At 46.5% G+C, this 16,924-nt stretch overlaps 1 protein-coding gene across 4 annotated transcripts in view; it reads left to right on the top strand.

Moving 5' to 3' along the window:
- Positions 1 to 16,924, top strand: part of BCAS3 (BCAS3 microtubule associated cell migration factor) — a 544,854-nt gene that overhangs the window by 509,991 nt on the left and 17,939 nt on the right. For 2 of the 4 annotated variants that reach the window (XM_066634858.1, XM_066634857.1), the window contains one exon: positions 4,741 to 4,908. In XM_066634858.1, coding sequence (XP_066490955.1) covers positions 4,741 to 4,908 — 168 coding nt within the window. Of the gene's footprint in view, positions 1 to 4,740; positions 4,958 to 16,924 lie in introns of all 4 variants that reach the window. The other 2 variants (XM_066634860.1, XM_066634859.1) reach the window with 2 other exon arrangements.

The raw sequence follows: 16,924 nt of genomic DNA, 5'->3' as shown, positions 1-16,924 counted from the left end.
TGGCAGGTCTCGGGGCTGGAGTGGGGAGCCTCTGCTCTCCTTGTCTCCTCTGCTCTCACTCAAGCATCCCTGGAACTAAAGTCGGCCTCCCTCTGAAGTTTTTATTTGGGTGTCTCTGCAGCCTCCTTGGCAGGGCATCAAAAGCGATTGGCGCTGTTATTCGTAGTCCTGCTTGAAGGGAGGGCCAGGGTGTTCGGGTTTCCCACTTTGAAAATGTGATAAAGGCTTGATCTCCTGTGTTTGTCTTCTGGCCGAGGGGGTGAGAGCTATAAGAACCTCCCAGAAAGATGCCCTCTCCCATCTTCTCCGGCCCTAACTGCACAGCATTGATTTGGCATCAGGAGATCCCTCAATTTCTCTACAACAGTTTTAAAAACATGTAGCTCCAAGAGGGTACTGGGGGCTGTATGAAGCCCCAATGTCTTGCCCAAAATGGCTTCCAGTGCATATTAGAGAGGATTGGTTTGGCCCATCCATGAGACCAACTTGATGAGACCATCAAGCAGTGGATTGGTGGGGCTGCCCCCCTCATCTGCCCACCCATGTGTCTCCACCGTTCCTCCTCCCAGCCCTTGTATTGAAAAAGAAGTAAACGGAGCAGAAGGTGGTAGTATGCAGGAGAGTTGTGTGCTAGTTGTGAGATACGAACATTCTGTGACAACCCATTAACAGATCATTAAAATGGACATAGTAGTGACTGACCCCAAATCACCAGTGAGTGTCATGGCTGATGAGGTTGAAGCAGAGATGGCACCTGGTCCGTCACTCTGTTCTCCTCCACACTTTCTTTCCTGCTCCAATCCTCTCTTCCTTTTTGAATCTAGGGATGGGAGGAGCAGCAGCTGGTGTACCACCAGAGGAGGGGAGCAGTATTTGACCCTCTGCCTCAGGCACTAGCAAGTTGGACAGGATTGGGTCCTCAAATGGTTAGAATGTCAGCATGAACCAGGGAGGCTTCAACCTAATGCTCAGCCATGGCATTCACTGGTGATTTGGGGTCAGCCACTGCTGTGCCCATTTTAAGCGTGTGTGACTGGGTTGTCATAGAATGTTCATAACCCCTCAGTGCTTTTTTCACTGGCACCAGTTCCCACATTCCACTGCCACTCCTCAAGCACTGAGAAATCAAATGATATATGCACATCTGTGAACCAAGCCTAAAATGAGCACAGACGTGATCTGTTTTTGTGTATATTTTTAGCTTGCCCTTTCTCCAAGGAACTCAGGTTTTCTTCCCTGATTTTATCCTCACAACAACCCTGTGAGGTAAGTTAGAATAAGAGAGAATGACTGACCCAAAGTCACCACTGAATGTCATGGCTGAAGCTGAGATTGAAGCCTTCCTGATTCCTGCTGATATTCTGACCATTTGAATTTCATATTGCCATGCTGGCCCTACTTTACAAGATTAGTGTGAGAATGAAAGGAACAGAACATAAGAGCAACCCTGATGGATCAGATCAAAGAACCAAGTCTCCGTCCTGACTCCCATAGATTTTTCTGGGAAGCGCACAAGTAGGGCAGGAAGGCAATAGCCCTTTCTTTCTGTTCCCTCTCCAACAACTGGTATTTAGGGGTATACTGCCACTGAACTTGGAGGTTCCATGAAGCCATTATGACTAGTAGCCAGTGACAGGTCTCTTCTTCTTCTTCCTCCTCCTTGAATTGTTTAATCCTTGTAAAGGGCTTTGCAGATTCTGTATCAACAGTGACACTAGCAGTCCCATTTATCTGATGTGAGCCAGGAGTTAAATCTGAACAACAAGTACTGCATAAATTGGGGGTTCCCCTCACACAACCATGAAAACACCAGACACACACCACCCTTTTTTACTCCAGGCCATTAGAGTTCTCTATTATCTCTCCTCTTTGCTGATGCATGGATTAACCAGCTGGCCTGAGTGTTTACCAGCACTTTGGACACTGCCCGAGGAAGGGGCGCCTGCCACAGGGCCTGGTCTCTCGCCCTTTCTATTGCTACCTGTCAGAGGCAGAAAGTGAGCCGTGAAGCTGTACAGTCGCTGTGGGTGCGTAGATAGTTTCTGACGGCTGATCAAAGGGGAGCACCAAAGGCCTGATAACCAGGGATGTGTTCCGTGTGCTTTTAACTTTGAGAAAACACTGGCATTTGCATTCCCCCTCCTCACCCCCGCCCCACCTCTGCAGGCTGGCAGAAACCAGGCCTGCTAAATGCTCCGTATTCGGTTACTTAATTGTCGAGTGCAGTGGCATGCGATCCAAGCACCAAAGCCTGAAGTGTAATCTCATTCCGAGCGGGAATGATTTAAAGTAAGCCTTTGCAGCAGACTCGCTGTATAATAGACTGGAATAATTTTAATTTGTACTTTGAAGTGATCTGGGGTTCACAATCTAATCTGTGCATTTAGTAAAACGTCATGTCCTATTTTTGAATTAGGAAACAACTGTGAGTTAAGGGAATTATTTTTAAGTAGCCTTTCTGGAGAGTGTATAGGTTTTCGCTCTTGTCATTTCAACCAGCCTTTCCCGGGGTTGCAGAGAAGTGTACCATCTTGCTTCCTTGTGCCAGTTCTTTTAGGGCCACTTTGGTCCCAATGATCAACTTACAGCGCTATCCTAAGCTGCACTTGGGCTGGCGCAAATCCCTTGCGCCGGCCTAGGAGGGTCGCAAACGTGCCGTAAAGCGCGTTTGCACCTCCTCACGAGCAAACCGTGCCGGCACATGGCTGAATCCAGCCTCTGTAGCAGCTTGCGCAGTGAGCCTTGCATTGGCCCAGCTGGGCCGACGCAAGGCTCTGGGGTGGGCAGGGAGGAGACAGGGGGGAGGTATTCTGGGACAAGAGGAGGGTGGCCCTGGGGGTGGGCAGGCAGGGAGCAGGAGGTGGGGCTGGAATCCGGCACTTATGCCAGATCCCAACCCTCGTTCCCAGGGAGTTCAGAGTGGCTTGAAGCCGCTCCACTCTCCTTAGACTTGTTCCACCTCAGGATCACCTAAAGAGACCCATAGGAGCCAGGGCTCCTTGCCCAGGGGTAAGGGTAAAAGCTTCCCCTTGCCTCTGGCTGAGCCGATTCTGGCCCTTATCCTGCACTGGATACAGCACAAGCCTCTTGGCTTGCCTGTTTCAGCGCAGAGTGGGATTGCGCCCTTAGTTGCTCAGCCCAGTCGGCCACTTTCTCAAGCACCACTTAAATTTTCATTGTTGTCTGCCTCATTTCCAAGGTAGAACTTGCCTGCTTGTCCAGTGCATAGCCTCTGCAGCAGGGGTGGGCACAGGGTCGGCCCCTCCACAAGGCTGACCATGAGATTGCCTCAGACAGCAGACTGGTGGCAGGCTCCCCACCTCCATTTGCCCAGTCACCTCCTCCACCGCAGCTCTTCCTTCTCCTCCTCCCCCACTCCCTGGATTGGAAACGGAACAGAGTGGAGGAGAGGAGAATCAGTCTGACCTGCCTCTCTCATCCTGTCCACACTTCCTCTTCTGCTCCAACCCCCTTTTCCTTTTCCAATCCAGGGACAAGGAGCAGCAGAGCCTGGCACCGCTTCAGGCACCAGGTGGTCTTGGGCCAGTTCTGGGTAGGCAAACATCTGAGTTGTGGGGTCGTCCTTGCTTTTTGCTAGAACTCTGAGTCCACCAACCAGTGCCAGGTGCAAAACAGTGTTGGGGGAAGGGGGGTGGAGTCACATACAAAATGATGACTTGGTGGGTGGAGCCCAGCAATTTTCAACCGGTGTACTGTGAGTGGTCTGCAGGTGTCCCAAAGGAGGGTCACTTATTAGGAGGACCATTTGGGAGATGTGAGCCTCCCACTGGCAGTGCGGTGGTGTGCCTTGTCAATTGTCAAAAAACTGATGGTGTGCCCTGAACATTTTAGTGCCTTGTGGGTGTACCATGAGATGAAAAAGGTTGAAAAGTGCTGTGTTCGCCATACTCTGTGATAATTTTCACATAGGAACACAGATCCCCTTCTAACTGGGCAAAGAGGCACCTTTTAAAGAAGCGGCTCTCTTAAATTTAGCAGGAGGGGGAGAGCTTTGGTCCCTCTTCACCCCAACACAGCATCCTTCTCCATGGCTGTTGATGTCTCCTTTTATATTTTGCTTTTGGCAAAGTCTTTTTTGGGAAAAGGGATTATCTTTTCAATCCTTCTACTGTGTAAACCGCTTTGAGGATGTTTTCACTAAAAGTAGTGTATAAATACCATTGATAAGAAGAAAAATCACAGTCTTCATCTGAGTTACACTCAATCAGAGAATCTAACACAAAACTTTAAAACTGGGCATGGTGGTGTAGCTGGAGGGTGACTCAGGCTGGCAGTGAGGCGGGCAAGCGACCCCTCCCATACGGCACCGTTTTGCTCCCCCCACCGGGAATGGCTCCGAAGGGAGGGGTGCTCCTGAGTGCTCCACCCCCCCCTCTAGCTGCCACTGACTGGGCAGCAAAAGAATCCTCAGTGGCAACCCATGAATACTCCTGTTTTACAGTGGAGGAACACTGAGTGAGAAATAAGTGATTCTCCCAAAACCAGCTATGGTGGAATTTTGGTTTTTACTTGCTGTTTTAAGGTCCAGCATACCATCCCATTTCACAGCTGGGGAACATTTGTGTGAGCGTTCAAGAATGACTTATCTATTCTCTCCACCCTGTTTCTTTGGGGAATTTTTTTGCCATGATTTTCAGCCATTTTTCACTGGAGCATCCCATCAACAATGTCCTCTGTTTGCATAATTCACCCTGTGTTTCTTACTGATTCCTCTTCCAGGTGCCTTTGACCGGAGCATGACCCTTCTGGAAGTCTGTGGGAGTTGGCCTGAGAGCTTCGGTCTCCGTCACATGTCTTCCATGGAACACACCGAAGAGGGCCTTCGAGAACGGCTGGCTGACGCAATGTCTGAATCACCAAGTAGGGACATAGTAGGATCTGGAACAGGTACAAAGAAGAGGTGTGATCAGAGATCACATACATCTCTCACCCAATGGTGATTTTCTTTAACTAACTTATAATGTTGATTTCCCTTTGCTTTTATCCCTATCAAAAATTAGAAGTCTGCAAAAGCATCACCACGGGTCAGCTTTGGGCAAGCACTGAGCATGTTTGAAGGGGGGACGCTTCTGAAATTTTCCACTTCCAGATTTCTCCCAGGATTTTGGCGTTCCAAAATCTCTGACCTTCTTTCCTAAGGAGAACCAGTGCATTCCAATTGCTCAGGTTTTTGTTTCCCATTTTTCGTACAGATCTGTTTCTGATATCCTAGCTTGAACTGCCTGTGTTTCCCTCCTCTGATCAGAGACCGCAGTATTACAGAAGTCTGGAAATCAGGGCTAGGAGTTACTAAGTATAGAACAAGGAGCTCACAGACCTATGTGCTACAGGGTCAAGCATTCCCTATACAGTAAAAACTTATTAAGCTCTGGAATGACTCCGTCCACCCTAGCTGTCCATTGGCTCCCCCAATCTTGTCATGTGTGGAGTCTTCCAGGTCAAGATGGGGCTTTACCCAGATGGCAACAGTATGCACTCTGTCTTTTTCTTGGCTGCCCTTCAGCAGCTGCCTGCAGACCCAGATCTGATCATTGATACTTAACTGTATGCTCTTGATTCAAGCCTGACAGAGCTTGGTGTTTCTAGAAGCAGGAGAATGGGAGACATGATGACCCTGGGGCTGGGTGGTGAGGAAGACAGGCTGAATTTTCTACACTTTGAGCACATGTGCACTTTTACCATGCTAAAACACCACACAGAAGAACCTTGTGACATCAAGATTCCTTTTTTGCACTGCTTCATCAATGTACAACCAAGATAAACACTGCCTTATTGTGAATAGTTGGCAAAAAAATTAAATATGAACTGAGGGATGTATATTTCTAAGGCTACAATCCTAACCACACTTTCCTGAGAGTAAGTCCCATTGAACAAAATAGGACTTACTTCTGAGTAGACCTGGTTAGGATTCTGCTCTAAGTGTACTTGTGCATAACTCTCAACTCCTTTTCTGTGATGTCTGCTGTTGCTCAGAGATTTACATTTTGTGTGAAACCTATTGATGCTCTAGGTGTACCTCTAACTCAGTTCAAGTGGGTTCTTCCGACTCTCTCTTCTCCTCATACACACCCTTAGCACACCATTCCTATCCAAACTTTTGTGCCTACCATAATAATAGTAAGATAAATATTAACATATTTTAAAAAATATTTGCAAATATTGCTATTTAATCTGCAATGACAAATGCCCAAAACATCAACACCCCCTGTCCTGCCCCCTTCATGCCCTATACAAACATCACATGCTTCCTGTACGTTGAACACATGGATCAGCAACAATGTTCAGATGACGTTCTGGGTGTACAATATAATTATCTGCCGTCGACAAAGTGCTGGCTTCTATAATCCAAATTAATCCATCTTCATCAGTGTCCATTATTGTGATAAATTAAAGGGCCTATTAACATAAATGGAAGTGCACTCCAGAGATTATGTTCCACTCAAGAGGCCTTAGGGATGTTGGAACGCTTGCAAATGTTGCATCTCAGCTTTCTGATGTTGTGATTGGTGTTTAGCAAATGCCCTCCTCTCAACAAGAGAGGTCCAATAGGGTGTTGTGACAGGCAGCTAATAGCAACAACTATATCGAAACAGGAGCTGCTTGAGGCATTTGTTTGTTTCTTTTGTTACCATATCCTCATTCAGGTGGCTCAGATGAGAAAAGGAGCAAGAAATATCATCAGCTCTGAGTGAGATCCAGGCATCTCCTTGCAGCCTGGCAGATATTATGTGGTTTAGATCTGGAAACTTAAGAATCTTGTTTCCTTTCCAAAAAAAAAAAAAAAAAGACAAGCTTCTAGTCCTCAAAAGATAAGTTTGAAAAGATTCCAAAAGTAGTTTTGATGCAATGGGTACAGGCAGGACCATGTAACTGAGACAACTGGATTTAGGAAACATGGGCAGCTTCAAAGAAAAATTACCCCTCCCACAAGTAAGTTATTGCCCACTATTGTACCCTTGCACGTACTTAGAGAGAAGGCACTTTTCACATCCTCAAAGTGCTTTTCTTTATTGTCATCAATTCCATTTTTAGTCTAGAAACGCTAGCCAGAAAATAACATTTCTAATTGTCAGAAAAAACTCATTCTGCCAGCACCTGGAAATTATGACAGAATCAGAAACTCGAAATTAAAATAAGATTGCAGCCCCAAGAACACTTACTTGAAAGTGTAAGTGTTCCATCAAACTCCATCAAAATCAATAAGATTTGCTGCAGAGCAAATTGTTTAGGGTGAATAAGAAATATGCCAATATTTCTCTGTCAAATTGAAGCATGCTGGACAAAGCTCTTGCCTAGTAATGCACATTGCCCAGTCTGTGCCCCCCCCCCAATATTTCTGGTGCCACCACTGTTGGAAAACGGGGTTCATTATGGCTGAGATTACTAGACTAAAAGATGCACTCCCCAGTGCACTGCAGACCAATGCAGAGGTGCTTGAAGAGCATACTGTGTAGTTCCCTAGCAATGCCCAGCTTCTCAACTATGGGCAAGACACAACTGCCCAGTGCCTGAGGTTGATGGCCAGATACTACTCCCCCTTGTTTGGTGGTGTGTCAACCACCGTCTCCACCACTCCTCACTCTACTTAGGTTTGACAAGGAAGAGGGGAATGTAGCAGAGTGGATGTGTGGAGGTGGGCTAGTGCATCCATTCTGCTCCATTCCCCTCTTCCTTTATGAATCTGGAGTTCATGTGGTGGCGTAGCTGGAGGGGGTGGAACACTCAGCCTGGCAGGGAAGTGGGCGAGCGGCCCCTCCCTTCGGAGCCATTAGGAGAGCGCATGGCTCTGTTCCCCCCTCTGCCAGGAATGGCTCCGAAGGGAGGGGTGGTTTTTCTCTTTAGCCCAAAATTATACAATGTCTGGGACACTCACATGGCCTGGCTAGTAAGAAGGCTCATATTGCCCAGGAATTTCACTTGATTCAGTAGCATGGGTTGTTTTTTCTCAGGTTGTGCTGTATTCACACAACCACTGCAAAATCCAGTCATTATTTCAATTCCAGTTCACATTTTTGTTCCTCCCAGGTAAGAATAGGGCATACTGAACAAGATTCAGATGTTGAATCAGACTATTTTTTGTCTGATTCAAAAGCCCAGGGTTGACCCATATCCTTGACGCATGTTGAATCATTCCCAAGACCAGTTAATCATGTTTAAATTCGACCCAGGTTAATGGAAAACAGCCAGCATGGGTGAAAAATTGCCAAGAAACAAAGAAAGCAGGAGAAAAAATATGTATCTATCCTCAGACAAGCAGGCAGCCAGTCATTTGCCCGTTGTATATCTCATTCAAACTTTGCGAAGTCATAAACTGATTAGCAAGCAGAAGTCAAGATAAATGGATATTCTCTTACACTGTATCTAAGAGAGAATGTTGTTGGTTGATCCTGAAAACCATCCCTGTTCTAACCCCCTAATATTTACTCTGTGTTGAAAGCATTTGATGAAAAGAACCATTTGTCTCTCTTTTATTTTAAAACATGTTTTTTGCTTAGTCTTCACTTTCAGTAATGCTTTTCCATCTAGTCAGCTGGTCTAAATGATACCAGTGACGTCTCTCTCAAGCAATGCCGTAAATTTCTCCCCTCAATTGGCTCTCATATATTGCCAGAAGTCTAGAATAAGTGTTTATCTCTTAGAACGGCCCATTCTAGGAGTGAAAACACTTATTCTAGAATGACTGCAATATAAGAGAGCTAACATGAGTTGTGCTCTGTCTGCAGGTTTGGCGTGATGTGGTCATTGTTGGGGGGTGACAGTGGGTACCAAAAGGGCATTGAGGCTGCTCTTTGTCTGCAGTCATATTGGAACGTATGGCCAATATGCAGGGCCAGCGCAGCCATGAGACAGACTGAAGAAAGCTTCTCTGAGTGGCGGGCTGGAAGTGAAGGCAAACTGTTCTCATTTGCTTGCAGCTTGCAAGATGAGAATCAGAAACAGCTGAGGGTGGGGGTGGGTAGGCCAGACACACCCCCTGGTGCCACTCTTGCCAGCGCCACCTCTACCTGCTGCGCCGCCCCACCTGCCCATTGGAGCCATCCTGCAGGCAGGCAAAGCTCCATGTAGCACTCCGCAGTGTGCAAAAAGCCTTCTGCGGCTTCTAGCACACTGCTAAAGAGTACTTCCAGTTTAGTCGGGAAACTGGAAGAACTCTTCTGAGGTGCCCGAATCCTCAGAAGGCTTTTTGCATGCTGTGAAGCATTGCGCAAGGCTCCGTTACGCCTGGGAAGTATCCCTGGAAGGGTGGTGTTATGTGGGAAGGTGGCATGTGGTGGACCTGCACCCCAGGGCACCTTGGGGGCAGGTCTGTTGCTCCCAGGCAGCCCAATCCTGAGCTGCCTGGGGTGTGTGGCTGCAGCTGCACCGAAAATGGCTGCCACCGCATCCTGCACACTTTGGGAAACCGCCAGCAGCTCCTCAGGAGAAGGAAATTTTTCATCCCCTTCCCCCAGGTAAAGAGAGTAGCCCCACAATGGGGGGACCAAAAGGTCAGTGGTGAATCAAGAGTCTCTGTTAGGGTGGCCAGCCCAACACGGTGGCTCTGGATCCAGTGGAGCTTTGCTGTGGCTCTGGATCCAGTGGAGACTGTTGAGGAAGGGAGGGAGACAGAGGCAGGCGTAAAATGGGGGGAAATGTGCAGTTATTTCATTGATACAGTTCAGTGCTATTTAAGCAATAAAAGTTTTAGTGGAGGACATTTGTAATTGACTGAATTAAAGACACGCTTGTTTATTTATGGGGCTATTTTGGTTCTGAGTTTACAGTACAGTAAAACCTCCAAAGTTGACCACCTCTCTATACTGACCACCTCCTTAAGTTGACCTAATTTTCACCGTATGGACAGACACTGCATATACACTATGGGAGACCAACCTCTCTTTATTGACCACCCCCGTAAGTTGTATCTTGACCACTTCGACCATTGCACAGAATATTAATTAACTCTCTGTAAGTTGCCCACTGAATGCGATACTGTAGGCCTGTGTTCTGTCTGGTTTGTCCCATCTTGGAAAAGCAAGAAGCCACGCGACAATCCCTCCCCTATGCCTGCTACATGTGTGCAAAAGGGTTTTTATAGGTGGGCACACTGCACACAGCCAACAGACCTGCGCCGGCTGCCAATTTGACCGTATCAAACACCTTCTGGCATTCAGTGAATCTGAGGAGACCCAGTGGAGGCCAGGCAGCCTAAGTAAAAAGGTGGGGGTTTTTTTTAGCTGTTGGGGCTATGTAACATGCTACATGCTGTGGGCTGGCAAGGGATAGCATTGGTCTGCCTGTCTGCTATGAACCCAAGTTTTTTTTTTTTTAACTTACAATTTTTTTTAAGCTTATGAATTTTCAGGGGTTTTTTAAACACTAATTGTGGGCTGTTTATTCTCTGTCTCCTGATATACGAGGTAGATATAGATGATATAAATAGTAAGCATCACAAGAGGATCAATTCCCATTGATATTTGCAATAAAACTTTTTAAAACTCCAAACTAAATAATAACTTGGTCTTGCATTTGTTGTCCTGGGAGCTAAACATGATAATATTTAAATGCCTTTTTTCCGTATGTTGACCACCTCCCTATGTTGACCAATTTCCTCCAGTCCCTTGGGTGGTCATCTTAAAGAGCTTCTACTGTAATTGGAAAAGAAGGAAGCATCTTAAGACGGCTTCACCTCCTAACAGTGAATGGTAGCCTTTGCTGATTAAATTGTACATTATCTGACAGTTTACATTTTAAAAAGTGCAGTTACATTGAGATTTTGATACTATCCAAAGGCATTTGAAATGTGACTGTATCATTAATAAGTTAATTGATTAAGAGGTGTTTGGTTAATCAAGCAAACATGGTTTAAGAGAGAGACATGCCAGGCCATGGAGCTCACACCATCATCTCTGAAGACACCTCCACTTGCCTGAAACCAGTCTGCTCTTTTGTTTTGCGTAACATATTTGTTTTGTGTCTTTAAATTGCAGACTGTCTTGGACGTCTTGGCCAAAAGGCAAAATATAAGGCAGGTCCTGGTTGATCATACCAAGGGCCTGTGTGGTCCAGTCTTCTGTTTCCCACACTGGCTAGTCAGATGCCTCTGGGAAGGCAGTAGCCCTCTCCTGCTTTTGCCCTCTCCACAACTAGTTTTCAGAGGTAGACAGCACTGAATAGGGAGGATTCATAGAGCCACAATAACTAATAGCCCCTGATGCAGCAAATTAATGGTTGAAAATTCTACTTTTTAATAGATTTTTTTTTGAAGGTTTAACAAACTACTTTACTTGGAAAGGCAGGGAAGGATGCGGGTATTTTCAAAGGCTTCTGAAAGAGATATTTACACTTGTCAGCATATATTTTAGCTTGGGCCCATCAGCTCAAAATTGCTTAAAGACATGCAAGAAAATCCTATGCTGGCAAGAACTTTTACCCCAATGACCAAAAAGGTCTCTTCCACTTGAGATGTCTCCGACTTGACATAAATAGCCTCAGCTATCAGACAGTGAACAGAAATGGAATCAGAGCTGGAGAAAGACTAGAAAAGAGGGGATCTATTTTCACTATACTTTAAGTGATAACTGTTCATGCAGCAAGTTCAGCCTCTCTCTACGAGGCAATCTTTTGGCTTGGTTGCCCAACAATCTGGACAGGTCGTGTCCTGCTAGAGCAGAGCCTCTTGTTCATAAAGTGCTACAAGAAGCACTTGATTGTGAGGAGGCAAGGGCAGAACACAAACTCATGGAGAGACACAGTGGGCAGCCTCTTGTGTAGATGTGTGCTTTGGAATCACAAGCACTTTTAATTATTCCATTAACCCAGGGGTGTCCAAAGTTTATGGCAGGAGGGCCACATTGTCTCTCTGACACTGTGTTGGGGGGAAAAATTAATTTACATTTTAAATTTGAATAAATTTACATAAGTTTACATAAACGAATATATTAAAGATGAACTTATATGAATGAGTGAAAGTCTTGCAATAGCTCAAGGCCTCTAAAAGGCCTTGCACAAAGCAAGGCTGGACTTTACTGCCACTACTGCATCACAGTCATGAAACCGCAAGCAGTGGAGGGAGCCCTCATCCTACAGCTCATGCAAGAGGTCAAACAGTCGCCCTCAGCGCTGAGAGCAGTTGCGTCAGGCCAGTACGGGCTCCAGCAAGCGTCTGGAGGGCCAGAGGCTCATTGGAGACTGGAAGCTCCTTGCAGGCCGAATTGGAAGTCCCCAAGGGCCGCAAATGGCCCCTGGGCCAGGGTTTGGGCACCCCTGCATTAACCTACCAAGAGAAGGCAGGTAGATGCGCGCCTGGCTCCTTGCTGCTATATCTCCTTGGAAGTAGTTAAAATTGTACGTTTAAACATTGTAAGCCACTTTGAGGACCTGATGGTCAAAGGGGGGGGGTATAAATCTAATAAATAAATAAATAACTTTGTCCCATGGCCTGTTGATGTGCTCTAGTCTGGAAATGTCAGCTGTCTCTGGGTGCCTGTTTTTTTTGTTTTTTGTTTTTAATTTAAACCTCCCTCTTTCAGGTCTGGCCCAGCTCTCCCTTCATGTCATTCCTTTGAGGATGCTTTTGGCATTGGCTGGGGTGGGGAATTCTCTCTGGAGGCTTCCCCCTGTTGTGTCCGTTTCATCTTCCTCCCGTTCTGTCACGCCCCATGTCTGCTTTTTATGTCTTGGAAGTGCAGAAATTCATATACCTGCCATCAGGAGTTATAAACTATTTTTGTCCTGCAAAGTCCATTAGAGAGCCTTTAAAAGCTGGCATCCCCTTCATCGTGTTCCCTCTGCTGTGCCGAGGTGAGGAAGCGTGTATTTTATACGACTCCCCATAAGCTTTCCGAGAGGAAACCAATCATTCCTGACTACAATGCCATTGCCAGCAAATGCATTTTTTGGCTACAGAAGGACTTCCAAATCTTTGGAATCTTGGCTATCAGCCAGAAAGCCTTCCTGGTGGGGGAGACGCAGTGGCTCACTCCCAGTGTAGGCAGCCAAACAAGCGATTTCCTCTTTCAAGCTTCCGTTGAAGGCTAAAACATGCACAGTTTAGGAAAGGAGCAATCTTTTGCTGGCGCTGCTGCTGTGCTTTAAGTTTGGCCTAAAGATGACAACAACCAAGCTAAAAGTATTTTCAGAGTGAAGTTAATCCAGCTCGCGTTTTAAGACCTGTGCATCACATTGCATGAACCGGACATGTGCGCGCACTTCAGGGGCATGCTCGCTGTACAAGTTAAACTGGTTTGATCCTGATCCCACAGTCTAGATGCTGCCACCAAAAAAAACCCCATCCCGCAGCATTGCCAATCGAATGTCAGAAATAGGCAGGACTCCAGTGCATGTGCAACACTGTGAGTGATTTTGTGTTGGACAAAGCTGTCTCTTCTTCAGCAGAAGTTTTCAACACAAAAAGGAGCTTTCACAGGTAAAGGGGAAGACACAAAGTTTTGTGCAATTGCCAGTTCGCTGCTGGTTCGCTGCTGGCCCTGATCAGCTGCAACTTAGTACTGTTTTCTGTTCAAATAAAAGCCCTTCTTGAGCCAGTCAGATGGATCTGTATGAAAACATCTCTGAAGGCACATAAAACTAGTTCAGAGTTAAAGCATTGCTTTGTTTCCCCTCTGCAATGTCATCTTGTAGCCAACTCTGTTTGGCTTTGTGATTATGTCATTCTTACTAGGGCCATTTTTCACTGAAAGCCAGCACTGAAGCTGCAAAGAGGCTTATAATGGAACACAGCTACTGCCACCTGAAGGCCGTGTACAAAGGGCATCAATCACAGGTGACACGCCTTCTCTCTCCAATACCCCTGCATAAAAATTAGCCCCCAAAAAGCCCCACAAAAGGTCTCTACATGGAGTGCACTCTTAGCAGGGGGAGAAAATGTTAACAAAACATTTCAACACTTCCATAATTAATGGAAGTTGCATTTGAAATCACTGACACAACGGTTGAAATTGCCAATTCCTTCAGGGTGTGTTTGCACAACCGCTTCAGTGCACGCTGTCTTCCAGCCCATGGCCACCTGGTTGTGTGTATGTGCCATCACCGCCCACGGGATTTGGAGCTTCTCACTCGATGAGCGCTGGCAGTAGTGAAATCCTGCACAGGCCAGCATCTTCTAGCCTGTAGCCAGTCAGTTGTGTCCATGATGCCAACATGTTCAGCATTTGATTGAACATTTCAGGCTGTTATTTTTTTAATATTTTGCAATGGCACTGACTGCACACAGTTCTGTACCTTTGGGCTGGGTGCCTCAAGATGCACAGGAATTTCCAGCGCATCCCATGTGGCTGCCGCATTCTTGATGTTTGTGGAAGAGGCTCTTCTTTTTGAACATGCGTAGCGCATGGTTGCGCATGCCTTTAAAACGCTGCCACCTAGGAAATAAGTCATTGTGCACACAAAATGGCTGACCTCGCAACGTTTTCCAAGCATTCTGCAACCCACGCTGTTAGGGTTTCTTTTTCTCCTTAACCAAACAAGAGTTTCTTTGATTATTCTGATTCTTCCTCTCTCTTTTTTTAAAAGTCAAATTTTGGATTCTGTTGTTCAGAGCAGGGAGGTCACAAGGCCCTAATGCATTTAGCATTGACTGCCCTCTCTTGTACTGCTTCTATTAGTCAGTAATTTGATTTGTACCTATTCATTTGCAGTCCCTGCAGGAGCTCTGAGCTGGCCCCACGTCTAATTGGTGCTGTCTCTATTTTAGCCTCATTAAATTAGCCCTGACTCCTGGCCACTTGGTGTCTGCGCTTGTCTGTCCATTTATACAACCTAATGTAACACAAAATTCATTACTGATCACATTACTTTCAACTCTGAAGCCAGCCTCGTGATAAACATTTTCTTAACCCTTTTCTGGCCGGCGCCCGGAGGACAGAAATGCACTTTCCGGAGGACAGAGGCGGCCAGAGGAAAAAATCAATAAGAATGATAAAGCAAAGTGGAAACCCATTTCTAGATTTGCTGTGCCACTTCTAGAAAAGGAAGAGATTGGGAAGCATGAAAGAGATAAAATTGGAAGGTGGCGTCTTTATGTTGCCAGCTGTGAGCGCTGGGCCTATAGACAGCCCAGTACTACAGGGAGGTGAAGAGCAAGTCCTAGCAGAATTGGAACTCTGGGATTGATGAGGTATTGGGGCTCATCTACAGGGGGGTCACTACAGAGCCATATGCAGGCTTCATGTACTGTATCTGTCCCTGCTTACTGGAACTGTCGCCACGTTCTGGAACTGAAGTCTGCTAAATTACTGTCCCAGAATTGACCCTGTTTGTGTTTTAGAGGTGCTTTGTTAAAGCTTGTTAATGGGAGTTGCTTGCTTTGTAACTTGTTGGGTTCCGCTCTCTCCCTATGGTCTCTAGAAGCTAAATCTCCGATTCAGAGGCGTGATGGGAGCTGATGAAGATTGTCCCTAGTATGCATGCATGTCAAGCCAGATGCATGAATGTTAACGGCTCATGACCGAGTGGTGCAGTGGTTAGAGTGCTGGACCAGACGGTTTCATATCTTTCTTCAGCCATGTATTTCACTGGGTGGCCTCACCAGTCACACACACTTAGTGGTGAGGATAAAATGAGGAGCAGAATGATGTGTGCTGCCCTGAGCTCCTGGAAGGAAAGGTGATATAGAAATTCAGTGGCCCAACCCCATCTAGGATTCAGTTGGCACGCACAGGGCTTTATGGCAGTGGGGCTCTGTTGGTGGCCAATTTAGCATCACTGCTGCAGGAGGCAACAGCACTCTCTGACCATCTCTGGAGTAGGTAAGACAGCAGTGGGAGCACGGAAGGGGTGGAATGGGGGTGGGAAGCTACGGGAGGGGTGGACCTACTGGTGATGGCGCGTTCCAGATCCTATCCCCTCTTTTTCAAGCCTCCCTACCCCTTTCGTCTCCTTGGCTTGCACCAACAAAATTGCTGGCACAAGTCTGAGGAGACCCATTGTGGAGCAGGAGGCTTAAGGTCTCCTTTCCCCTCTGAAGCCTCCCAATCTGCCCCCCCCCCCACTGGATACAGCATGCCTGGTTTTGGTGCAGCTACAACAGCAGGGGAGGAGAAGGATGGGATTGGGCTTTCATCTTCATCATCATCATCATAATGAGCTATGCAGTGCATACAGTCTGCTCTTTCACACATTGGAGCTGTTGAGATCTACTCTGAACTGCTGATAACCCATCTCAGGATAATAACCATAGGTTTTTCGAGTATATCTTTAACCCAAAGAATGAACATCCTTCTGACCCTTAAAATGGGGCAGACAGGCGTTTGCAGAGTTCATGAAATACAGTATACAACAGCTTTTTCTGTGGTATGAGAATAGGGGTGGAGCAAAAAGAGGGTCCCCAAAGCAGCTGAAGGATAGGCACCCAAAAAACAGGAGGCAGCTGCCTCAATTGTTCCCAACATGTTTCAAAACTGTTTTGGTACCCACAGATTTGAATACCTGTGGGTTCTGAACCTGCAGGTTATGTCACTTGTAGCCCTCTGTGTGTGGCCTCCCCGACCCTCAGAAGGCCTTTAAGGCCTCCAGAAGACCAAAAAACATGTTTTCCTAAAGGCACAACTTCTGAGGGTTTCAGAGGGCCAAAAACCATGACTTCCTTCAGAAGGGCCTCCAGAACCGATCTGAGCACATCTCCAGTCAGGTTCAGACAGCTTGGGGGGTCCAAAATCCACGGACTACAACATCTGCAGGTTTTGGTACCCGCAGGGGTTCTGGGAATGGAACCCCTGCAGAGAATGAGGGCCACCCTGTTGATCCCTTAGTCAGTGCTTGGAAAAACTTTCATGCTGCCAATTTTAAGTAAGAAAAAAATGGGTTTTGTCTGTTGGAATTTGGGGAAGGCTGGCTTTCAATTTACCTTTCTGGCTTTGTCTCAGAGTGGTACCAGCCTCTAATTGTTAATTCCCCCCCTCCC

This window comes from Tiliqua scincoides, chromosome 8 (assembly GCF_035046505.1).
Source record: "Tiliqua scincoides isolate rTilSci1 chromosome 8, rTilSci1.hap2, whole genome shotgun sequence".
Lineage (NCBI taxonomy): Eukaryota > Metazoa > Chordata > Lepidosauria > Squamata > Scincidae > Tiliqua > Tiliqua scincoides.
This window is presented reverse-complemented; position numbering and strand designations above follow the sequence as displayed.